Genomic DNA, 26,376 nt, shown 5'->3' with positions numbered 1-26,376 from the left:
CTGAAGCACCAATTTTATAAACTTAGTAATAATCCAAACCAATGTTAAGTGTCTGATATACCATCAATTACGTAACACATTTAAAACTTAACATTCTATATCGTGGATTGTTGGACATTGTAACTGTGTTGCATACTGACAATACGGTGTAAAACAACTAGTCATTACTTATGTTTTGAACTACTGTCATTTCTTAAATTGGTCTTATATGTTTTTACAAACCAATTTTCAGAAGGTGTAAATTTAGTTGGCGTAATAAGGTGCTACAGAAATAAGATCTCTGACGATGTTTACTGCCACTTCCTCCCATTATTTCATTCCTCTGGTTGGTTTACTTGCGTAATTCATAGCAGAATGCATACCATACACAATCCAAAAGTCTGGTACACATATAAGGTACAGTAACATGAACAATTTGCAGAGGCAAATTCAAAACAATTAAATTCTACCCTAAATAGACAATCACCTTCCAAAGAGGGCTGTCAACTGGGTAAGGATAATAAAGTGAAGTTTAAAACTTAAATAGTTGCTACTTACAGCATATCTAATCACCAGTACCAAAACTAGTGGCAGACATAACACAGTCATGAAGACTATTTTAGTGCAATTACAATAAATAAAATTTTAAATTAATTTCTTACAAATTCTTTGTCTGGTTCTTCAAACCGAAAATTGTACTTGTGTTCAAATTCCTCTTGCTGCTGAAGTGTAGATTCATCACCAGATAGATCATCAGAGTCATGGACAATTTCATTGTACGTTGGGATATATGAGTCATCCTCATCATCCAAGAACCTACAAACAAAAAAAGAATAAATTACATATAAAATACAATACAATAAAACAAACTCCTATGTAATATATGAATACTATACTATATTATCTTGTTATAAGGAAAAGCAGCCTAGATTTATAAAAGCCAAGCAGACAAATTTTAAGTCACAGGGTTTAATATTGACATTCTAGTTGATAGACACAATCAAAATGAGACTGATGAACAGATTACGCTGACTGTATAGCACTTTCAACATGATGCAGGCAGTTCTGACATGTGTGATAAGTGAGCATGAATATATAGCTGTGCTGCCTGTATCCCACAATCTGCAATAATGCTAAGTCTAATGTCTACACGTCACTTTACAACATTTTTTGATGTGTCCTCTTCCCTTCAAACTCCTGTCCCTGAATAATGGCATGATTCAAGGTAAATCTGAACCAAGCATAATGACTGGAAATGATACAATACCATTCAACAGCTGTCCATGCCTCCTGACTACAGTATCATTCAATTAGTGGAAGGCTGATCACGGCATCCTAAACCCACTGTACTCCTATTGCTGGCCATGGACCTATGGTGGATTGTTATAAAACTATTAAGCCTGTCACCAGATAACAGGCACAAAAGAAATTTTGAACTAATGACAAACAATATACACATGGCTCCATACACATTTCACCAAATATTACTACATCAGGATCCGTTTTATATAATATATCAGTGACTTCATGAAAGCAGGTGATGTGTAATAACGTATTAATTCGAAGCCTGTCAAAAGCGCAACTTTCCAATTATTATTATTATTTCTTTCCTTTCTCAGACCTTATGTATGGTTAAAAATGGAAAGTGACGCGGACCTTGATCAAGCGTGACTTACTTTTAACTGTATGATATATGTAACAGTGCATTTAGGAACTTTTGGGTAACTGGACATGTATCAATAATTACAGATTTCTGTAGTTGTATATATAAGTTTGGATGTAGCTGTATTGCGTTGATGTACTGGTGGATATTGTGTGGTATGACTCCTGTAGTTGATAGTATAATTGGTATAATGTCAACTTTATCCTGATGCCACATGTCCTTGACTTGCTCAGCCAGTTGGATGTATTTTTCAATTTTTTTCTCCTGTTTTCTTCTGTATATTTGTTGAATTGAGTATGGATATTTCGATTAGTTGTGTTAATCTCTTCTTTTTATTGGTGAGTACGATGTCAGGTTTGTTATGTGGTGTTGTTTTATCTGTTACAATGGTTCTGTTCCAGTATAATTACAGTGTTATTATTATTATTATTATTATTATGTGCGATTGGACCCATACGGATCACGCAAAGCTTTTCCGATTCAATTTTTTAATTCTCCAAACTTCTCTCATTCTTTCCCCATGAATTCTCTTTCTTTCCTCTGTCCATTTTGTCCCCTGTCTCTTGCAAACTTCATTCTCGGGTTGTACTTTCCAACTATTGATTTTTTGCCTGTATACATTTCTGTTTATAACTTCTGAAGAATTTATTTGTGCATTTGCTAGATCTGTTTTGGTTTCTTGTATCCAGGGTATGGTTTTCAATTTTTCAATGTATATTAAAATTTTGTGGGAGAGTCTGGGTGTTGGGAGTCTGTGGATATGACCGTAAAATTTTAGTCTTCTTTTCCGGATGTCTGCGGCGAGGTTAGATAATTTTTCTGTAGTTTTTCGAGACTGTAACCTGTATCCATCTTCCGTTCTTTTTGGGCCAAGAATCTTTCTGATAATTTTGCGTTCCTCTTTCAGGATGCCTTCCAGGTCGCCTTTTCTATGGAGTGTGAGTGTTTCGCTGGCATATAGTGCTTTGGGCTTGATTACTGTATTGTAGTGTCGTATTTTTGAGTGAATGGAGAGACACTTTTTATTGTAGATGTTGTGGGTTTTCCAGTATGCTCTTTTCAGTTTTTGCAGTCGAACTTTTTGTGCAGTTTTCTCTCCCCCTGTGGGTTCTAGGACCTCGCCTAAGTATTTAAAGAATGGAACTCTCTCAATTTGTCCATATTTTGTAGTCAGTTTTTGAGTTTCAAATTTTGAGCAGATGAATTTGGTTTTTTGGAAGGAAATTTGTAGCCCAACTTTTTCGGCGCATTCTTTGAGAATGTCTATCTGTTTAATTGCTGTGGTCTCGTTTTCTGCTAGAATGGCCACGTCATCTGCAAATGCCAAGCATGAAATTTTAATACTATCTTTAGATCTTCCTAGTTGTATAGGCTTCCAGTAATTTTGATTCTTCAGTTCTTTTTCTCATTCTCGGATGACTTTGTCTAAGACAAGGTTGAAGAGGAGTGGAGACAAGCCGTCACCTTGTCTGATGCCGGTTTTGATCAGGAAGGGCTCTGATATTTCACCCAGGAATTTTATCTTAGAAGTTGTGTTTGTGAGCGTTTCTTTGATAACGTTTAGGGTTTTCGGATCGAGTCCTAGCTTCTCAAGGATAATAAAGAGAGATTGCCTGGGCATGGCATTTGCGGTGCACAGAAATATATTAGGCTCAATTAGAGAGGTCTCTTCCATAAATAATCGCCTCATGACCATGCGTATCCAGTGCGCCAACAAGAAATACACATTGATAAATGTTCATGCACCCACAAACATAGACAACAAAAAACGCCAACTACAAACTGAAAAATTCTGGACTGCAGACTTGGCAGACAGAAAAACTACCAGAAGATTGGAAATGCGCCCTAATTCATCCACTGCATAAAGAGGGAGACATGGCAGATATAAACAACTATCGAGGAATCTCCCTTCTCCAAGTCACTTGCCAGCTCCTCACAATTTTCCCGATTTGTGAGCGCTAGTTTTCCATCTGGTTTTCTGAAACATAGATTTCGTGAGCCGTATCCATTGATTCTCCCAGCAAAGGTCTTATAGAAGTCTCGTACATTATAGTTACAGAAATTTTCTTCAATAGACTCACACTGTTCCTTGAGGTACTTCCTCTTGACTTGTCTGATTGTTTTTGCCACTTGTCTTCTGGTGTTGTGGAAGTGATCTAGATTTTCTGGGGATTTTTTACTGTTATACTTCAGAAAGGCTTTCTTTCTTTCTTCCAGCACTTTTTCACATCCAGAGTCCCACCAGGGGTGTTTTGTGTTCTTTTTCAATGGGATCAGTTCTTTTGCCTTCTTTGTAATTTTTGTTCGAAATTTTTCCCAAGAGATGTCATGGCAGTCGATATATTATTATTATTATTATTATTATTATTATTATTGCTATCATCATCATCATCATCATCATCATCATCATCATCATCCTCAGCTTTAATAGTGTTATGAACAATGATACACTGTTACCCACCGTAAAGATGACACGCTGAGTTGCAGTCAGGACGATGAAAAGACTGATACATATAAGCTTTCAGCCACAGCCTTCTTCAGAAAAGAAAAACACGCTTACATTCACACATGTTAGCACATCTCACACACACACTTGATCAATATCTCAAGCCACTACGGCCACAATGCAAAAAAACATGTTGAGCAGGAGAAACAATCCAGAGTGGGGTAGGGAAGGGGGAGGGGGGAGGGACAGCAGGGTAAGGGTCAGGGAATATGAATCAGCACTATCTGGCGAGGCGTGTATGGATGAGAGGTGGCAGGACAACACTGCCAAGTACAATGTCAAAACACTGTGGGGGAGGGAAGGTGGGAGGGAAGCAGGGAGCAGAAAGGAGAGGAGCTGAGGTGGCGAAGAGACCAGTGGGTGTGTGGGTGTGGCGGTAGACAGCAGCACACAATGTGGGTGAGGGGACACCAACTGAAAGAAGACGACAGGACAGAGAGAGGGGGTGGGACTGTTATGCAGAGGGCACGGGGACAGTCGGTTACTGTAGGTTGAGGTGGGGATGATTTTGGGAGTGGAGAATGTATTGTAATCTGCACAGTTCATAAAAGCTGGCGATGGATCCGGATGGCCCAGGTTTTGAAGCAGCCACTGAAATCAACCCTGTTATGTTCACCTGCATGTTGTGCCATAGGATGGTTCAGTTTGCTCTTGGCCACAGTTTGATAGTAGCCACTCATCCTGCTTAAAAAATGGTGGTCATACCAACATATAAGCTGTGCAGTGGTTGCAGCAGAGCTGGTATATGACATGGCTGCTTTCACAGGTGTCCGGCCACACGGGCTTATTTTACCTCACACAGGCCAGTCCTCTGCTATCGCTTCCCCACCCCATTCCAGATGGTTGCTGTTCAATGCATTTAGTTGCATTCTGGCTGAGGTGGCTGGAGAGAGCAGTAACGTGTGTGTGTTTTTCTTTTCTGAAGAAGGATTTCCCCGAAGCTTAGATGTAACAGTCTTTCCATGGTGCCTGACTGCTACTCAATGTATCATCTTTATGGTGAAGACTACCTATTCATTTCAAACCATTGTTGATATTCCAATCTGGACTTCCCATTGTTTTATTATTATTTTTATTCATCCCAGAGTCATCTCACAATCATATAGGGGTTGTCAGGGTAATACATAATGAAAAAGTAGCTCAAAATATACAAAACAGAGAATACATAATATGCTTTATTAGGTATGACAGATGGTCTGTAAGGATAGGACAGGTGGTTGGCCATGGCTCTGATGCACGGACTATCCTGACATTTGCCTTAGTGTCTTACAAAAACCCAAATAATGAAATAATGATGGCTGGACAGAGCAGCTCCATCCTCTTGAACAAGAAATCAGTGTCTTAAGAGTACAACTGACCCATATGGTTGGTCCCTATTGCCTAATGTCCCTTGATTTTCACACAATGTGTTTCAGATGACTTATAATATACAACATAGTTCTGTTTTTTCATTGCTGAACACGCTAAGGCATAGGAGACTCCTGGACAGTCAAGATGTTGTTGTTGTGTCCCTAGCACAAACTCCAGTCTGCCCAGAAAACAGACTCCATGCCCACACACATTTAACTAAGCTCCTCAGTCTATCTGATAAACTGAGTCAGCATTTCCCCATGACGATTGAGTTGATGAAGTCAGGAGAAGGACAAGAAATTACTAACATGTATTTTATATTCTGACACATGATTTCCTTTAGAAAGTAATGAACTGTGATTACATATTGAAATGTGAGATATGGTGCTGTAGTTATTCCCTTTCAATTACTACCCACTACTCTGAATCGACTCACAAGGCACGACGACGACACCCTGAGACTGAAGCAATTTGGGTTCAGGAATCACCACTCCACAACACAACAACTCCTTCGGCTCACTAGGCACTGTATCACCAACGACACCCTGAGACAAGAGCAATTTGGCTTCAGAAATCGCCACTTCACAGCACAACTCCTTCATGTAATAGAACAAATAACAAGATACATCGAAAAAAGGTTTCTTCATGTAATAGAACAAATAACAAGATACATCGAAAAAAGATTTCTTCATGTAACAGAACAAATAACAAGATACATCGAGAAAAGGCTTTTGACTGTCTCTGGCAGAACAGCCTCATTTGCAAACTCAGTGATGCTGGTTTCCTTGACGGACTCGTCTTACATTCCTACTTCACTAACACCTACCATTCTGGGGCCTCTCTTGTTCAATGACATCCCAACCACACAATATACACTATGTGATCAAAAGTTTCCGGACACCTGGCTGAAAATGACTTACAAGTTTGTGGCGCCCTCCATCAGTAATGCTGGAATTCAATATGGTGTTGGCCCACCCTTTGCCTTGATGACAGCTTCCACTCTCACAGGCATACATTGAATGAGGTGCTGGAAGGTTTCTTGTGGAATGGCAGCCCATTCTTCATGGAGTGCAGCATTGAGGAGAGGTATTGATGTCGGTTGGTGAGGCCTGGCATGAAGTCAGGGTTCCAAAACATCCCAAAGGTGTTCTATAGTTCAGGTCAGGACTCTGTGCAAGCCAGTTCATTACAGGGATGTTATTGTCGTGTAAACACTCCGCCACAGCCCATGCATTATGAACAGGTGCTCAATCGTGTTGAAAGGTGCAATTGCTTCCCTGAATTGCTCGTCAACAGTGGGAAGCAAGAAGGTGCTTAAAACATCAATGTAGTCCTGAGCTGTGATAGTGCCACGCAAAACAACAAGGGGTGTAAGCCCCCTCCATGAAAGACACGACCACACCATAACCTCACCACCTCTGAATTTTACTGTTGGCACTACACCCGCTGACATATGACGTTCACCCGGCATTAGCCATACCAACACCCAGCCATCGGATCGCCATATCATGTACCGTGGTTCGTAAATCCATACAACATTTTTCCACTGTTCAATCATCCAGTGTTTAGGGTCCTTACACCAAGCGAGGCATCACTTGAAATTTACCAGTGTGATGTGTGGCTTATGAGCAGCCTCGTGACCATGAAATCTAAGTTTTCTCATCTCCCGCCTAACTGTCATAGTACTTGCAGTGGATCCTGATACAGTTTGGAATTCCTGAGTGATGGTCTGGATAGATGTCTACCTATTACACATTACGACCCTCTTCAACTGCCGGTGGTCTCTGTTAGTCAACAGATGAGGTCGCCCTGTACCCTTTTGTGCTGTATGTGTCCCTTCACGTTTCTACTTCAGTATCACATTGGAAACAGTGGACCTAGGGATGCTTAGGAGTGTGGAAATCTCGCATACAGACATATGACATAAGTGATACCCAATCACCTGACCACGTTCGAAGCCCGTGACTTTGGCGGAATGCCCAATTCTGCTCTGTCATGATTTCTAATGACTACTGAGGCCGCTGATATGGAGTACCTAGCAGTAGGTGGCAGCACAATGCACCTAATATGGAAAACGGCCGTTTTTGGGGGTGTCCAGATAGTTTTGATCACGTAGTGTACGATGGCTGCCATATATGAAGATCACATCACCATCCAAGATTGGAAGCCATGGAAAATCAACGCACTATTACGAACAGCACTCAGAACTGCCAGGCTTCGATTGGAACATTGGCCTGTTAAGATAAACATCGAGATGTACGAAGCGGTTTTGTTCACTCGTAGATCGAAACAACTGCACAAGCATCAGCACTGCAGTTGAATAATACTACATACATGCTCAACACGTGTCCACGAGAAAGTCAGGTGCCTCAGTGTCTGCCTGGACAGGAATGTAACTGACTGACTAACGTATAATACATTGCCAACTGAACACACTTGAGGCTCAAATAACTTACCCAATGATTAAAAGACAAAGCACACTGAATATGAGGGTGTTGTGGTCCATGTAATGATATGATTAGACCTCTGATCATGTTAACAGCTCCAGTCTAGGGTTACGCAGCTCCAAAATGCCTGCACCACTTACAGGTCATACAGAACAAGGTTTATGTATCATAACCAATGCTCTGTGAGACAAACAGATCATACACCTTCACAATAAATACCATCTCAAGACTCTCTCGGAGGTATTCAAAAAACTCATCACACAACTGTACAGAAACTCAAGACACTCGAACAACTCCTTCATCCTAAATCTGGAAAACTACGAACACTACCATAAGTGGAAACATAATTGCCCAAAGACACTCTTTACTAGGGACACCTAACCACCTATTACACTCTAAAATGCACAAACAACGCAAATATCAGGGAACCCCTGCATCTCAGTAAAGCTGTCTGGCACCATCAGCTGAACACACACAACCGCTGACCCAGCAACAACAAGGAAGCTAATTTCCACACAAAGTACAAACAAAACCCACCTAAACATACACACTGTGCAAACAATTTTATGACCAATCAATCACATGAATGATGATTCTGGCATGTTAAAGGTATGCTGATGCAACCAATCTCCAGATTGATGGCAGCTACACTTTCCATTTTGGATATTGGCAGTTTTTATGCTCCCTAAATTGCAAAACTCACTGACTATTTTAATGCTTCATTTTTCAGTCTAATTTCCTGCATCATCTGATTTAATTAAACTACATTATATTATGCTTGTTTTACTTTTTATTGGTGTTCACCTATCAAAGACACTATCCATTACTTTCAACAGATCTTGCAAGTCCATTAACCTCCAAGTTTTTATGTCTTTTCCCTTATCTTTCATTTCCACTTCAGATTTCTTGATGTTTTCCTTCACTATTCATCTGATTCATTCCCTTCTCAATTACTGGCCTCCTTTCATGTCTTTTGATTCTTACACAGCAGTCTGGTTTCTGTACAAGTTGTAGGTAAGTTTCTGCTCCCTGAATTTTACACCTGCTATCTCCCGAATTGCAAAGAGTGTTTTTCAGTTAACACTGTCAAAGGGTTTCTCTAAATCTACAAAAGCTATGAATGTAGTTTTGGTATTCTTCAGTCTATTTTCTACAATAAGATGAAGGGTCAGTAAGGCATCTTGTGTACCCAGAACCAAAACTGATCTTCCCAAAGGCTTGTTACTATCAGTTTTTCTATTTGCTGAATGTAATTTGTGTCAGTATTTTGAAATCATAACTTATAAAACTCATAGTTTGTAATATCTTCCCCCATCAGCACCTGCCTTCTTTGGCATGGAATTATTAAATTTTTCTTGAAGTCTGAAAGTATATTGCCTATCTCATATACGTAGCACACCAGGTGGAATAATTTTGACATGGATGGCTCTCCCAAGAATCTTCATGTTCTTGAGTGAATATTATCTACTCCGAGGAATTGGTTTTGACTTAAGTCTTTTATTCTGTTAAATTCTTCTTGCAGTATCGTACCTCCCACTTCATCCTTATTTATGTCATTTTCTCTTTTTACGTACTGGCTTCAAGTTTGTTTTCCTTACACACACACCCTTGTGTATTCCTTCTACCTTTCATCCTTCCACCTCCTTGCCAGCCATGCTCTTAATATAAATGCAAGTGCTTCTTTTTTTCCTCCAAAGGTCTCTTTAATTTTCCTATATGCTGCATTTATCTTTCCCACAGCCCCGCATGCTTCTACAGCCTCTCAACTATCCTCTAGTCATTCCTTCATTGCTAATTTTCACTTCCTGTCAATATCGTTTTATAGATGTCTGTATACCATTTCTCCTGCTTCATTTGCTGTATTTTTGTATTTTCTGATTTTGTCAATTAGAACGAATATTTCTATAAATATTTTAGGAATAAAGTAGACCACTCACTGAAATGCAGAATTACTGAATAGTCAATAGGCAGACACAAAAAAGAAGGAAACTTTCCAGTTATCGGAATAAATCCTTTCTGAAGCTAGAGTACACACACACACACACACACACACACACACACACACGTATGCACCTGCCTATGCCCCTACACAGTGCTGGCTGGCTGCACAAAGTTCGGCAAGTGGCCTCAGATAGGATGGCGGTTGTGTACATGGAGTGGATAGAGGGAGAGTTAGGGGTGGGGACCTAGTGTCTTGGAGGAAGGCAGTTAGTTTGCTGGCTATTAATGTGGAAGGGAGGAGTAGCACATGCATGAGCTAGGCATGTGATCTATGGGTGTCAGAGCGATTGGTCAGTGGTACATGATGAAGGTGACATGGAGATGTTATTGGCAGGAAGTGATGAGCCAGAGGAAGTGGAAACTGTTGGGTGGAGGGTGTGGGGATAGTGAGTTAATGGAGACTGAGACCAGGAGGGTTATGAGAGTGAAGGATGTGTTGCAAGAATAATGGTCATATGCATAGTTCAGAAAAGCTAGGGCTGGAGAGAAGGATCCAGATGGCCTGGGTAGTGAAGTAGCCATCAAAATCGACAATGTTGTACTCAGATGCATGTTGTGTCACTGGATGTTTCGGGTCACATTTAGCAGTGGCCATTCATTCTGATGAACAGCTGGTTTGCTGTCATACAGACATAAAAATCTATGCAGTGATTTCAACACTGTTGGTATATGACATGGCTGCTTTCACGGGTTGCCCTGACACTAATGGGATAGGATAAGCCTGTAACAGGACTGGAGTAGGAAGTGCTGGTTAAGTGGACTGGGTAGGTCTTGCATGTGGACCTTGCCCAGGGATATATATATCCTCAATGCTTCTGCTTTTCAATGATTGATCGCCTTTACTCCTCAAGTATTTTACATTCCACCAGAACTTTCCTACTACAATGACACTGAAAATCTCGTGCGTTATCCAGGGATTTCTAATGGGATTTGTCATTTTGCCTATTTGATCCTCTGCTGCCTTCACTACTAATCTCTTAAAGTCGCTTGGGGGGGGGGGGGGGGTGAATAAATATTATATGTGTGGTAACTGTATGTAACTGTATAATTGTACAAGCCTTTCCAACACTATAACACTATAAGACACAATCTTTTGTGGTGCATTTTGACAATAATTTTAGACATCAGAGATAAGGCAAATACGATAACTTTCACACTTTTGAATAATATGCTCGTGTGGGAAATGAGTCATCCATTCCTTCTCTCAGTGATTAATATTTTTATAAGGAATCACAAATAATAAGAAATATATACCTTTTATTGAGAAGATAATCACGAAGAAATACTTCATTTTCATCCAGCTTAGGATCATTCCAATAAACATGCAAGTATTTCAGATCAGATTCTGCTTGTTTGTCAGCAAGTTCTTCTCTCTGCCCCTTCAGCCATTCAAGATAATCTTCTTCTTCTTTCTCCTGTAAAATTGTACACATTATACCCTTCAATTAATTGTGTGAGATAAAAAGGCTAAAGAGAAAGCTATGTCATAAAAATCAGGGTAATGTAGTAAGATGAGTGTAATTTCTAATTATAGTGACATGTTGAATGATGGTGTGTGTAGCAATGTTTATCCCATAAAAGGTGAGGAGGAACTTACTATAATAAAATTAAGTGATGAAACAGAGTGCGTTAATGTTGTTCAGGATGTGCAAAGTGTCGAAATGGATGCTGAATTTTTAAGAAAACATGAGGAAGTCAGGTGGTTCACCTTATGGTCTAATACTGGAAACAAGGATTAACTAATTATCCATATATGTGAGGACAGTGAAAGTGACAGAGGGTCTGATTCTGACAGGAAGTTGAAATGACGATAGCAGTGATGAATCCGGTAGTGATGACAATGAGGTATTTGAAGTTATAATTGATAATGATGGCCATGTGGTAAGTAAAGATAGAACAAAGGTGGATAATATTAGGCTTAATGAAGAATTAGAGTTTGAGAGGCGTAAAGAGGATGAGGACCATGCTAGCTGTCATTAGACTGTGTCTGATAATCAATTTGGTAAACAGGATGATAGTTTTTCCAGGGAAAGGATTAATGAGGATCTGTTGTATGAAGAAGATCACATGGTAAGTAAAAAGGAAGTGTGGCACCCTGTAATAACAGTAAGTGTACAAGGTATACATGTTAACGTGTTTATTTGACAGCGGTAATTAATTGAGTGAGTTCAGTTTTAGTTGTAATTTCTGTAAATTTAACTTTAAACAATGTGTATTTTCAGCACCTATTATTGTGAGGACATATAAGGGATAAGGGCCCGATTTTTGGTTACGAGACAGTCAGTCCACAGCAGAATTTCATGTGAGCAACCTGTGCTGGTTAGAACAACAACAATGCTTAAATTTAACTGTGAAGTAAGTGTTAAACAATTGGGCCATGTGTAAAAACCAATGACAGTGACTGCTTCATACGTTCCTGATTCTTCTTCGAGAACTGTGGACTTTGTGGTTAGGTTTTACTGCTTGTAGATGTTCATCAGTAGGCAACTGTAGCAGTATATGGAGGTTTGCCTGCAAACTATTAATGAGGCTTTGGAAAGTTTAAACAATAGTGCACTGGCCATTTAACTGTGTAATGTTGGGGGTTGTGCAAAGTGAAAATTAAAGTAATATGAAACACAACTGTGCACCTGTCAGCTACATAACTTAATAACTTGCAGTAGTCGGTGTCGGAATCCACAACCCCATTTTTTAACTGGTAACCAAAGTAGAATACAAGCACTCGCAAGCTCTGTTGAGAGTTCAAGGGTGAAGTCCACAGCACAAACAAAGAAAACTCAGATGATATGCAGGAATCTGAATGTTGTTAGCTGATGGTTTCTTACACAAGCACTCCAGCAAGTGTGCCTAGTGTATTAACAGGACACACCTATCATATACATATTACATATCCCATTTGAGAGTATCTAAAAGTTTTTGACTTTGAAACTAGTAGCATCTCTGCCAACTTGTCTCAGTGGACATCACTGTCATATGATATTAAACACAATATGAAAATAATAGAGGGAAACATTCCACGTGGGAAAAACATATCTAAAAACAAAGATGATGTAACTTACCTAACGAGAGCTTGGTATGTTGATAGAGATAATACAAAAAACACACACACAAATTTCAAGCTTTCGCAACCCAAGGTTGCTTCATCAGGAAAGAGGGAAGGAGAGGGAAAGACGAAAGGATGTGGGTTTTAAGGGAGAGGGTAAGGAGTCATTCCAATCCCGGGAGCAGAAAGACATACCTTAGGGGGAAAAAAGGACAGGTATACACTCGCACACACACACATATCCATCCGCACATATACAGACACAGGCAGACATAAGTAAATGCAAAGAGGTTGGGCAGAGATGTCATTCGAGGCGGAAGTACAGAGGCAAAGATGTTGTTGAATGACAGGTGTTATGAGTGGTGGCAACTTGAAATTAGCGGAGATTGAGGCCTGGTGGGTAACAGGAAGAAAGGATATATTGAAGGGCAAGTTCCCATCTCCGCAGTTCTGATAGGTTGGTGTCAGTGGGAAGTATCCAGATAACCCGGACGGTGTAACACTGTGCCAAGATGTGCTGGCCATGCACCAAGGCATGTTTAGCCACAGGGTGATCCTCATTACCAACAAACACTGTCTGCCTTTGTCCTTTCATGCGAATGGACAGTTCGTTGCTGGTCATTCCCACATAGAAGGCTTCACAGTGTAGGCATGTCAGTTGGTAAATCACGTGGGTGCTTTCACATGTGGCTCTGCCTTTGATCGTGTACACCTTCCGGGTTACAGGAGGTGGGAGGGTGCATGGGACAGGTCTTAAGACGGGGGCAGTTACAAGGGTAGGAGCCAGAGGGTAGGGAAGGTGGTTTGGGGATTTCATAGGGATGAACCAAGAGGTTACGAAGGTTAGGTGGACAGCGGAAAGACACTCTTGGTGGAGTGGGGAGGATTTCATGAACGATGGATCTCATTTCAGTGCAGGATTTGAGGAAGTCGTATCCCTGCTGGAGAGCCACATTCAGAGTCTTAACCATTCCCAGAAAGTATCCGACACAAGTGGGGCACTTTTGGGGTTCTTCTGTGGGAGGTTCTGGGTTTGAGGGGATGAGGAAGTGGCTCTAGCTATTTGCTTCTGTACCAGGTCGGGAGAGTAGTTGCGGGATGCGAAAGCTGTTTTCAGGTTATTGGTGTAATGGTTTAGGGATTCAGGACTGGAGCAGATTCGTTTGCCACAGAGACCTAAGCTGTAGGGAAGCGACTGTTTGATATGGAATGGGTGGCAGTTGTCAAAATGAAGGTACTGTTGCTTGTTGGTGCGTTTGACGTGGACGGATGTGTGAAGCTGGCCATTGGACAGATGGAGGTCAATGTCGAGGAAAGTGGCATGGGATTTGGAGTAGGACCAAGTGAATCTGATGGAACCAAAGGAGTTGAGGTTGGAGAGGAAATTCTGGAGTTTTTCTTCACTGTGAGTCCAGATCATGAAGATGTCATCAATAAATCTGTACCAAACTTTGGGTTGGCAGGCTTGGGTAACCAAGAAGGCTTCCTCTAAGCGACCCATAAATAGGTTGGCGTACGAGGGGGGCATCCTGGTACCCATGGCTGTTCCCTTTAATTGTTGGTATGTCTGGCATTCAAAAGTGAAGAAGTTGTGGGTTAGGATGAAGCTGGCTAAGGTAATGAGGAAAGAGGTTTTAGGTAGGGTAGCAGGTGATCGGCGTGAAAGGAAGTGCTCCATCGCAGCGAGGCCCTGGACGTGCGGGATATTTGTGTATAAGGAAGTGGCATCAATGGTTACAAGGATGGTTTCCTGTGGTAAAAGATTGGGTAAGGATTCCAGGCAGTCGAGAAAGTGGTTGGTGTCTTTGATGAAGGATGGGAGACTGCATGTAATGGGTTGAAGGTGTTGATCTACGTAGGCAGAGATACGTTCTTTGGGGGCTTGGTAACCAGCTACAATGGGGCGGCCGGGATGATTGGGTTTGTGAATTTTAGGAAGTAGGTATAAGGTAGGGGTGTGGGGTGTCGGTAGGGTCAGGAGGTTGATGGAGTCAGGTGAAAGGTTTTGTAGGGGACCTAAGGGTCTGAGGATTCCTTGAAGCTCCGCCTGGACATCAGGAATGGGATTGCCTTGGCACAGAGGTATCGTCATGATACACATGAGAAGTATCGTCTGGGTTTGAACATGGCAAAGATGGAGGAGTTTGAAATCTATAGGACAGATGACTAAGGCCGACAGTTCTGAAATTAAGTAACAATGTCACAGGAATGTTTTACTAGTAATTCATACATAACCAGGGAGATCGTGACAGTGAACATTACCACTTGAATGATAATTATGCTACAAAAATTACACAAGCTATATCAGCACAATTTATTAACATTATTAGAAAACCCTTTGAAAAATTAATAACTAGTCAACACACTGAGTGATAATTACTGTCAAGATATAAAATGGTAGCTGAGGGAGTCAGCTATAGTCACAAATTGTCACACATTGCTATCTGAAATACAGCCTAAATGATGGAGTATTTTAATAACATTTAATTATGCAGATCTGTCAGACTGATTCCTCCACCCACACAATCATAATGAATGCAGTACATTGTAACTATATCTTTGTCCTGTTTTCCAATATGTCCATATGTATAGTGCTTAGCTTGATGTGTTATTTAACTAATTGTAAAAGGTGCAACTTATACTCATTCTGAAATCACCATTACATAAAGATGTTCCTTATGAACAAGCCATGTTAATGCACATTCATATATTTCAGTGTGTTTTCTCTGTTGTAAGTACTAAGCAGATTTGTGCATGATATGTACTTATATTGTTTATGAATGAACCATTAGGATTAGGTTATTTTATAAGATCGGAAAATGACCTACAAAAAAAGGTGTGCCTTTTAACATGTATTTATTATAAATAATTTACTTGTAATTTGAAAGGTATACCAATTTGTTAATGTTGCTGTATTTCAGCGAGCTCGTCTTAGCATGTAAAAAGTCACACTCAAGCATGCTGAGGATCATTTCTATTCCGAGTTGACGAGACACTAACTTGTGCACGTGGATCTATCTTAGGTGTTTTGCAGTAGTCAAGTGATGGAAATTGGGTGGCAAGTGGCCACTCACTACTTCAGCTTTTAACTTAGAAAAAATTGATAGGGGTCTCAACTTAGAACCATGGAGCCTGTTGGCACTCCCAATTTCGTGAGTGTGTCACTGTGTGCAGAACAGGACTTAGAATTACTTCCATATCTTTTAATAATTGTTACTGGTTAACCTAGAAAACTTCATTATGCTTAAAAAAAATTATAATTTGTATAACATACTACTAACTGTATGGGTTAGTTGGTGGTTTATGAATAGCTACTGTGCTATGGGGCTTTATATTACGCACATTTGCAATAAGTAGTTGGTCAAGGAAATCCACCTGCACTCTGGTCACACATATGGAAATTTAACTTCACATTCACAGTAGAACCCCTGTAATTCAAGTTACCTGAGGCTGAGGCTACCTTGAATTACAAAAACCTCAGATAATACAGAAACATTACTAAATCAATGGGTAAATCATGAATAAATGTTTAATGACAACAATAATGATCAAAAATAAATAAAAACAATACAGTGCATACCTGCGTTCTGTGTACATACAAGGGCACACATTCCCAAGTTGCAAAAATATACGTTACATTTTAAACAAATTGTCCATAGTCATTTGTTTTAAACCAGAACCTCATTTTTTAGCCTCAATGACGCACCGTCTTCTAAGAAGCATGGTGTCAGTTAAAGTAGCTTTCTCTTGTTGCTCAACATAATGCAATGCCACATCTAACACAGCCAAACCCTCGGTGTGAGTGATCAATGGTACAGTTTCTTCAGGCAACTCCTTGTTGTCACTGTCTTCAACTGGTTCACTAACCATTTCAACAATTGCAAGATAGGTCACTTGAAACTGTTCATCACTGTGCATCCATTCTGAAACATCACTCGCATTCACATTTGTACATCCAGCATTATCAAGCTCTGTCAAGGGGTAAGTCATTTTTGTCTGTGCTGTAGGTATCTGTTTCATTCCGTAAAATCTGGTTCCAAGACTTTTTTAGTATCTCCCCCATTATTTCAAGCCATGAATCTGCTATTCTGTAGACTACATCTTTTTTGATAGTTTTTTTTTAGAAATTCTTCAATGGTTCATTCACTTTCTGTTGTTTGTAGAAGCGTCTGAAGCAAACAACAAGATGCCATTTTTTAAGGCATTTTAAAACACCTTGGTCCACAGGCTGCATTATATTTGCCATGTTAGGGGATAAGAAGAATGTGTGAATACCATTACACGGTAACTCTTCCTTTTCTAAGTAAAAACTAGCGTTCTCAAGCATTCAGACTGCTTTGGAACGCAAGCATTTTTTTCTTTAGGTATCTTTTGATCTTTGAAACACAATATTTGAAAAACCACTTCTTAAAAATATTTTTGTTCATCCAAGCAGATTTTCAATGGGCATATTTAATAGGCAGCGCAGAAGCAGTGATATTTTTTAAAGCTCTAGGCTTAACAGACATATCTGTTACCAGCAGCCTCAGTTTATGGTCTCCATTTGCATTCAATGCAGCAAGAACTATTAAGCTCTCTTTAAATTTTCTGTAGCCCAGGGCACACTTTTCTTCTTCTGAGGCTAGGGTTTTAGATGGAAGCATTTTATAATTGAGCCCTGTTTCATCACAGTTATACGATTGATCAGGAGTACGATTTTCTTCGTGTATAATTTTTCTTAATTTCTCACAAGACTATGTAACAGTTTGAGAACCCTCAGAAAGTTTTTCACCACTAATTTCAAGCTGCCTTATGTTGTATCACTTCTTCCACCTGCCCAACCATCCTGAACTTGCAGTAAAATCATCCTCACCTTCCTTTAACTCATTTCCAAAAAATACAGCTTTTCCTTAGAGAATAGGCTGTAAAAATGGATTTCCTCTTTGTCTTTGTTGAGTAAACTAAACAAAAAGCCTTCTCATTTTTTCATACTCAGATTTCTTCATTGTCTTCCATTCAAATGACGAAACAGAACACTTGTTTGATGAAAACTTCTCAATTTTGTCTCTGTTTCTATGCCAATCTCCAGGTATCATTTCATCAACTTCACACTCAACACCAAGTTTTTTAATGTTCTCCTTTGTTTCATCTTTTCAAAGTCTCCAGTTTCATATTCAATGGCACAAATTTTCTCCTTCTCCTAGCACTCATTGTAATGTAAGAATTAAAACATTACAAAACACAGTTGCTTTTGTACAGTACACTGTACATACACACAAAAGTTTAAAATAAGTGACGCACGTGGGCTCACTACATTACAGATGTTACTACACAACCAACTACAGTACATACAACAATGTCAGCTAATGTTGTCAAATGTGTATTGGACTGTTACTTATGCATACTGGTGCTGAGTAGGCACAACATTAGGGGTAACAATAAAGATGGTATGCACTGTACAACTGACTGTCAGTTGGTCCCAGTTAGTGGAGGGTTGAGAAAGAAAGAGCAAAGGCACCCCTTGAAACCAAATGGTACCTGTCCATCTGTAATAGAAATGCATTAGCAGTCTGCAGCTGAGGTTATTTCTGTGCATTACAAATGAAAACCCTAAGGCGAACAGTTTTACCTTTATCGTATAATAAAATTGAAGGAAAGTTCAAATGTAACACATTCAAAAGAGCATAAAATGTAGTTGTGGACAATATATGAAAATGAGTTTTTATTTTAGTTTCATGCAAAATTTTAATTATCTTAAGACCAGCTCGAATTACACGGTACCTCGAAACATTGGGGCTTGAATTACCAGAACTCTACTATACTATTATTGTCTTCTTTTCTTCTTCAACACTGTTTCTGCATACTTTTTGTAAGGATACTATTCTATTTACGATATTTTTAATGGAGGGATAATCAATCAGTTCTTCAAAACTTAAATCACTGGTGCAGCCTCCCATTATCAATCATAATTGAATATAATAGTTATTTATGATTAATCAATTATTTTTCTTGTTTTATTCACAAACTTGCCACCCTCAGAATCAGTTGCAAAAACTACTCATTTTCTATTAGTTTAGTTGCGTGCCACAAGTTTGACAGCGTGCGACCCACCCCCGCCAAAGCACTCAGGTAAAATTAACTGAGCATGCATTCAGTGTGTCAATGCAGGCCACCAAAAATAACGAAGGTGACTGTGATATTGATCATAATTACCACTGCTAACTTGCAAGTGTTTCTGTCTACTATGCTGAGTGTCTAATTTATGACAATATCTATTGACCTACTCTGTCAGAAACCGAAATACACTGGCTGAGCCCCTGTACCTCCATGTGCCTGAAGTTTATCACATAAGAGGCACCATTAGACCTCAGTCAGGTTGTTTATAATTCAAGTATACCTGCAGGATTTATGTTTCAAGGAGTTCTTGACTTCAGATTTTTTAATAATTACTGCTCTCATGGTCTTCCACAATTCGATTACCTAATCCAATTGCAATTTTTCATTTAGCGCTGAAGATCAGGGTACACTCTGCAGTGCTGTTGCTAAAGAATGTCTATGTGGATACCATCACAGCCAGGTGTTTTCACTTTCATTAACTTAGCCAGCTTCACCCTTAACTCATCTTGCACTTAGGAATAAAACACAGTATTGGGGTTATAATCCTGGTTTGATGAGGCCGCAATCTGTGTATGTATGTGTAAATGTGCAGCTGGGTCATCATCGAGGAAGAGTTGATGAAGCAGATACTTACGGCTTTCATGACTATGATGCTGAAATAGTCAATGTGTTGTTTCACTGTTTAAATGACACCATCTTCAGACTACATGGATGTGTTTTAAACATCAGTTTTTCACAATGAACATGATTCACCCCAAATTCTATTTTCAGTTATAATGACAAAATATAGATATGAATATCTAGCCTAGTGCCCTCATTTTCCAAACACATGGATTTCACAGTGTCATAGTAAAGAGGGATCTCATAATTGTCAATGTAATATATATATGGAAAAAGCCTGAAGTCAAGACAATATTTTGACAATAATGAATCAAAATAAAAAATACATTATTAAACTATAGGTTTCAGCTATTAAAACAATTCAAATTTATATTTACAAACAGGAAATTAGAACAATGTGACATACAAGTTCTTCTTTTGTTTTTTTCCTTTGTTGAAATAGTCCTCCCCAGCTTCCCTTATCTTCATCTTCATCGGTATCTTCAAGAGCATTTTTAAAACTTTCCTTAATGGCTTTCTGCTCCTCAACTAATGTGGGAGACTCAGGTCGTAAGGCCTTTTTACTTTCAGAAGATGAATCCTCCTCTGTAATTAGAGATGGGTACCAATATTCCATTATTTCCAAGGCAAATGAAACTTGAAGAGTAGAGTTACACATATTGAAATAATTGATTTTAAACACAGTTAACCACAGTGATAAATCCACACTAACCTCACAGTCATTAATCAGAGACAGTACTCAGTTCTAGGAAATGCAAACAATCATTTAGCTGGCACCAGAAAAAAGTAACAGGATGAACCCACCATTCTAACAAGTCAATCCTCTTGAGGTTATTTTATCCAATAACTACCATTCCTGATTTCCTACACATTCATTCTGTCCACTGTATTCCTTTATTAGCAGCAATCTTATAAATCAGTTCACATTATCCACATAAAAGTGCCAGAACACATATGACATTATCTTCTGTAACAAGGCAATGATATTCACCAATTCCTTGTTGTTTTTGAAACACATCTATTCAAGACTGAGACAAGATATCAGCTCAGTATTTATCAACTGCCAGCAGAAAAAGCAGCCATCTAGGATAACCACTGTGTCAAATTACCACCCTTACTCTGCCTAAAGAATAAATACATTAATATATTTTCAGTATACAACATAGACTCTAATTAGTTCCAGGAAATTACAGAATAAAAACTGAACATCAGTTATGAATTACCCCAATGATTACTGAAGTGTGATATGACATTTTTATGAAATGACATGTCCCACTCCCAGGCTTCCGTGATGGCAGAAGATGTTTGTGACATTCCGTAGTAAGTGTTGGGACACCCCCCTGTGAATTGAATCAATATGACAGATAGCAGAGAGCCTTGAACCCATCACATTAACAAGGCAGGATAGCAAGTAAGCGTCTCTACCTTCTGTGTTTTTCACTTAACACGAATTTTTTAATACGAACTCCTGATTTTTTTTGGCCCCTTCGAATTCGTGTTAACGAAGTTTTACTGTATTTCCATATGGCTTCAGGGCTCCATTTCCTGTGTGTGATCTGTAACACTCTAACATTTGACATCAGTATCTTTCTTTAATAAGATTTCTTTCAGTTGTCTTTTCTTGATGTTTGCTGAGGTGGACCAGCTAGTCAGTTTTATCCAGCTGTCTTCCAGAAATCTTTACAGAACTTCTTCTCCTTGTGTGCAGGTGGATGCTGAAAGAGAGCGTTATTTGTCCTCCAAGCTACTCGAATAATGCAAACAACTGAATTTTAAAATTTCTGTATTCACATTTACTTTTACAACAACACAATCTCATATACTAAGTGGATTGACAGATCATCTTATACACAGGCCTATGTGGTTTGTGCAAAAGCAAGAGAAGAAGTAGTACCTTACATACGCCAACTGAAAAGTCATTTGACACAGTGTCCATTACGGGCATGACCCTTCTTGTTTTTCTCCTTGTCTTTTGAAAACCTTAAAAGTGTCATGTCAAGGAACAACCAGCCTCATACGGCAGGTGGAGACGCTCACTCACCGTCTTGTATTGTACAAGTAATGGGTTCAAACTGTTCTCCCAGCTGCACTTATTGTAATAATATCTTCCACACAACATTTCTTTATTACTACACATCATGAACATCTTTCGTCATCACACTTCAATATGCTACATGTGAGTGGTTGCCTTCCCCTTATTTTATGTACTGATTTGTATACTGTATTACCAATAAACTATTACTATATTGCTTAACACTATTAACCCATTAAGTACCAGTGTCCTATTTTGAGGACAGAGCACATATTTATTTATAAATACACAATAAATTATTAATTTGCAGCTATTACTGTTCTACGTCATTTGTTGATGCTTTTTATAAGCAATAAATCCTACCATTAATTGATTATGGAATACTGAGGCACACTTTTCGTTATTACAGGTATTTACTTTATCGACAACTTCGTAATATTTGAAATATGTGGCAAAGATCTTTTTGTGATTATTTATGGTCAAAAATGGGTCTTTTAAACTACTTGCATTGTTAGCTCAATTGGAGTTATATTCATTGTTTTCCATTGTTATAAAATTTGGTGTACTTGAAATAAGACACTGGGACTTGGTGTTATCATTTCAGTTATTTTTATGAATATGTTACCCATTAGTAAATAATACAGTTCCAGATGGACAGAGGTATTTACACATTCCCTTTTCTGTACTTGGTGCTAATGTATTATTCTTTCATTTCACTTTATTTTATTACATTTTATTTCATTTCATTTTATATAGATTATAATGGCCTTCAGACGAGATAGGTACCTCACTAACGAAGAAATAATAAACAGTGGCACATTCTATAATGCGGTGTCAGATGATCAAGACCATATTGATATCACAGTATGTCCTCCTGAAGTAGACTGTATGACCGACGAAGAAGAAGGTCCAGACGATATTGCTGGAACCGTGGAAGTCTCAGATGTGCCAGGGGCTATTGAATTACATTATGTTGCATCAGAGAATAACGAAGAAACTGTATGTAAAACTTCACTGCCAAATACATCCCAAGTTTTCATAAATAAATTGAAGAAGAGGCGCCTTACTGTGAGAAAAGCAATTGGAGAAGGACACCTCCAGTTTATACAAATCTGTCTCAAACTAGTGAACATGACATCAGCACAAAGAGAGAGGAATTGAAGGAACAACTTTCTTCCTCGACTCCGAAGGATATATTTGAAGAACTGATGAACGAAAACATATACGAGTTCATAGTGAAAGAAACTGTGAGATATGCAGTGAATATGAAGAATATGCAGGATTTTATCCTCACAGTTGAAGAAGTAGTGAAGGTCTTTGTCGGATTTCTTCTTTTTGCTGGCTACCATAAGCTCCCTGTTGAGAAGATATACTGGTTTGAAGATGAAGATGTTGGCACACCAATTACAAAGACAGCTATGTCAAGGAATAAATATCAGAAGTTGAAAACATTGCTTCATTTTCAAGATAATGACTTAGTCAATGAAACAAACACGATTGCGGATTCAAAATTAGACCTCTCTTGAAAATGATAAATGAATATTTTCAAAAATTTGGCATATTGAAGGAAAATTTGTCCATTGATGAAATGATAGTCAAATACTATGGATGAAGTGGGCTGAAACAGTTTATCCGAGGCAAGCCTATTAGATTTGGCTATAAGTTGTGGTCTCTTTGTGGAGCAAGTGGCTACTGTTTCAAATTTGATTTATACTGTGGAAAGGATCCAGAAGATACTGCAAAGGATGACCTACTATTGGGATCAAGAGCAGTCCTAAACATGCTGGACTGCATTGAAAAACCCGAGAATCATTGTGTGTACTTTGACAATTTCTTCACTAGTAGCGATCTTCTGATTCATCTGAGAAATTTGGGTTTTCGAGAAACTGGGACTGTCAGGGAAAATCGAGTTGGTGACTGTCCACTACTGAGCATCAACGAACTGAAAAAGATAGTTCGAGGAAACTATGACTAACAGTTCGACAGGAATGGTGAAGTCTTATTTGTTCGATGGCACGACAACAGATGTGTTACAATTGGTACAAATTTTGACAAAGTTGAACCTTTGGGAGCAGCTACGTAAGAAGACACAAGTGCAACAACCTGCCGTTTTGAAGTCATGTAATGCGTACATGGGAGGTGTTGACCACCATGACTGGTTAGTTGGAATATATGCAATGGTAATTAGAGGGGAAAAAATGGTACTGGGTCCTATTTACACGTATGCTGGAAATGGCCCTTGTAAATGCCTGGCTCTTCTACAGACTAGTACATGGGAAAAATGCACTGGATTTATTGGATTTCAGACGTGCTGTTACAGTTACATACCTGAAATTGGACACTGGAAGACCGAATATTGTACGTCCAATGGAATACCCATCAAGTCAGTTGAAAGTGATACCAGACATCAGGTTTGATGGAATTGGTCATATGATTGACAAAAGAAGCACGCAAAGAAGATGTGTAAGAGCTAAATGCAATGGGAAACCAAAAACATATTGTGTTGTTAAATGCCGTGTAATACTGTGTGTGAAGTGTTTTGTACCATTTCACTAGAAATAAATAGTTACGACTTGAATACAGTTTAGTATGCTATATGATACTGTTAGATCCCAGCGTCCTATTTTGAGGATGGCCATTATGTCAGCATGTATAAATATTCTTTGGCTACTTTTGTACTTATTGTGGTTCATACACTATGTACATTAAAATTAAGGAATAAAAAATTCAGTTTTAAAAAAATAATTAATTTGGGACTTAATGGGTTAATGCTTATCCCAACTAAATTTAATCAAGTAAGTTAGATAGAATTTTGCTGTTTCCTTTAAAAAAGAAACTGTGGTTACCTCAGTTGTACTAGATTGCTTATATATGTGTGTTACTTGTATCTTAAAACAAAAATAGCAGTTTTCAAAGGTAATACTTACCCACATCTGCAAATACTGGGTCCTATTTAATTTCAGTTCATTTGTCATGCAGGTTTACAATGAACACTTGCTATCCAGCATCAATAATACTGCATTCAGTTCAGACTCTGTGTGTGTGTGTGTGTGTGTGTGTGTGTGTGTGTGTGTGTGTGTGTGTGTGAGGGATGTGGCAAGTTCAAATGCTGAACTACGAAAGAGCATATGGAACCTGATGTAAAAACAACTGATGAGGTACGATCCTTTTGGACACATTAAAATAGTGTTCCAGTCAGACTCTAAATTTTAATCTTCAAGAAGTTTCTTATCTGGGAAACTTTTCTATAAAGTGAATGATTAATTCTACAGGTGACGAAGCAATTTATTTCTTCATGTGTAGGCTGTGCACAAAAGGTCTCAAAGCTCAACAGTGCAAAACAGGGCTCTGTGATGATTTAAACTGATGGCTTTAAATGTAATATCAGGGGCAATCAAATGAAAACGAGGTAGATGGGAAAAATTACGTAGACTACTTATTATTTAAAAATTAATCAACATAACTGTTAATATATTTATCCCGCTGTGAGACAAGATGGTCAATACCTTCATGGAAAACTGTTTGCTGTTGCCTACAGAACCATGATTGTATCCGGGTGGATGCCTCTTCTTCTGAAGCAAACTGACGGTCATGAAAGTCTTTCTTCAGGGCTCCAAAAATATGGAAATCGCACAGGGAGAGATTGAGATTATATGGAGGATGGGCAAGTCTACATGTCGACAAGGCCATTTCGACTACGCTGAGAAGCCCTTACAGACCATCCATACAGTCCTGATCTCCCCCCATGTGATTTGCATATTTTTGGGGTCCTGAAAAAAGACATTCATGGCCTTTAATTTGCTTTGGACTAAGAAATGCATGCCTGAGCATGAACATGGTACCATAGGCAACTGCACACATTTTACCATGAGGGCATTGAGTGTCTTGTCTTAAAGTGGAAAAAAGCAGTAATAGCTACAGGTTACTTTTGAAATAAACAGTTTCATTACCTTTTTTTTACATCTGTCTCATTTTCATTTGACTGCCTATTATAATTTTTGAGTGGAAATTCAATAAATACTATTTTAAATGGTAAAACCAATTACAGTTACTCGAAAATCATACCATCATCACTCAGTTTCCCTCCTTTCTCAGTTATAATCTTTCTCTCATAATCTCTGAGAAACAATGGCTTTTCTTCCTTTTCTTTTTTAGTTGTAATTGAACTGAGCTGGCTGGAGATAACTTCATTATTAAAAAAATTGATGTTTGGGTCATAAATCCGAGGGTCCTTCTTTTTCAAACATGACAGTGTTTTAAAAAAGCTTTTTTCAATTTCTTTTGTTAACTGCTCTGCATTTTCATCTTCTTCTTCTGAAGAACTTGAGCTGTCTTCTGCATCATCATCATCACCATATCGATCCTTTACTGAAAATAAAAATTATAGTATAGGGTTTACTGTCTCACTGGTGACAATGTCATTACAGGTGGAACAGAAACTTGGTGTTGCAGAGGATGTGGAAGGAAATAGTGTTCTCTTCAAAGGTACTATCCTGGCACCTGGCTTAGCAAATACAGGGTAACAGAAAATTTAAATATGTATAGCGAGTTACAATTGCACTTTGCTCACTTTGAATGTGCCTCCACTGTCTCCTCTATAGCAGAACTTCAACAGGAAAATAAAAATATAGAATGTGC

At 38.8% G+C, this 26,376-nt stretch overlaps 1 protein-coding gene across 1 annotated transcript in view; it reads right to left on the bottom strand.

Moving 5' to 3' along the window:
- The window catches only part of LOC124616133 (protein KRI1 homolog), an 80,163-nt gene that overhangs the window by 35,895 nt on the left and 17,892 nt on the right, over positions 1-26,376 (bottom strand). The window contains exons 2-5 of the mRNA XM_047144407.1: positions 25,804-26,106; positions 20,113-20,291; positions 11,201-11,361; positions 642-795 (exon numbers count right to left, since the gene is read on the bottom strand). Of these exons, the coding sequence (XP_047000363.1) occupies positions 642-795; positions 11,201-11,361; positions 20,113-20,291; positions 25,804-26,106 (797 nt within the window). The remainder of the gene's footprint in view (positions 1-641; positions 796-11,200; positions 11,362-20,112; positions 20,292-25,803; positions 26,107-26,376) is intronic.

Source organism: Schistocerca americana, chromosome 5, assembly GCF_021461395.2.
Source record: "Schistocerca americana isolate TAMUIC-IGC-003095 chromosome 5, iqSchAmer2.1, whole genome shotgun sequence".
Classification (NCBI taxonomy): domain Eukaryota; kingdom Metazoa; phylum Arthropoda; class Insecta; order Orthoptera; family Acrididae; genus Schistocerca; species Schistocerca americana.
Note: the sequence above shows the minus strand (reverse complement) of the source record. Positions and strands in the feature narration are given on the sequence as shown.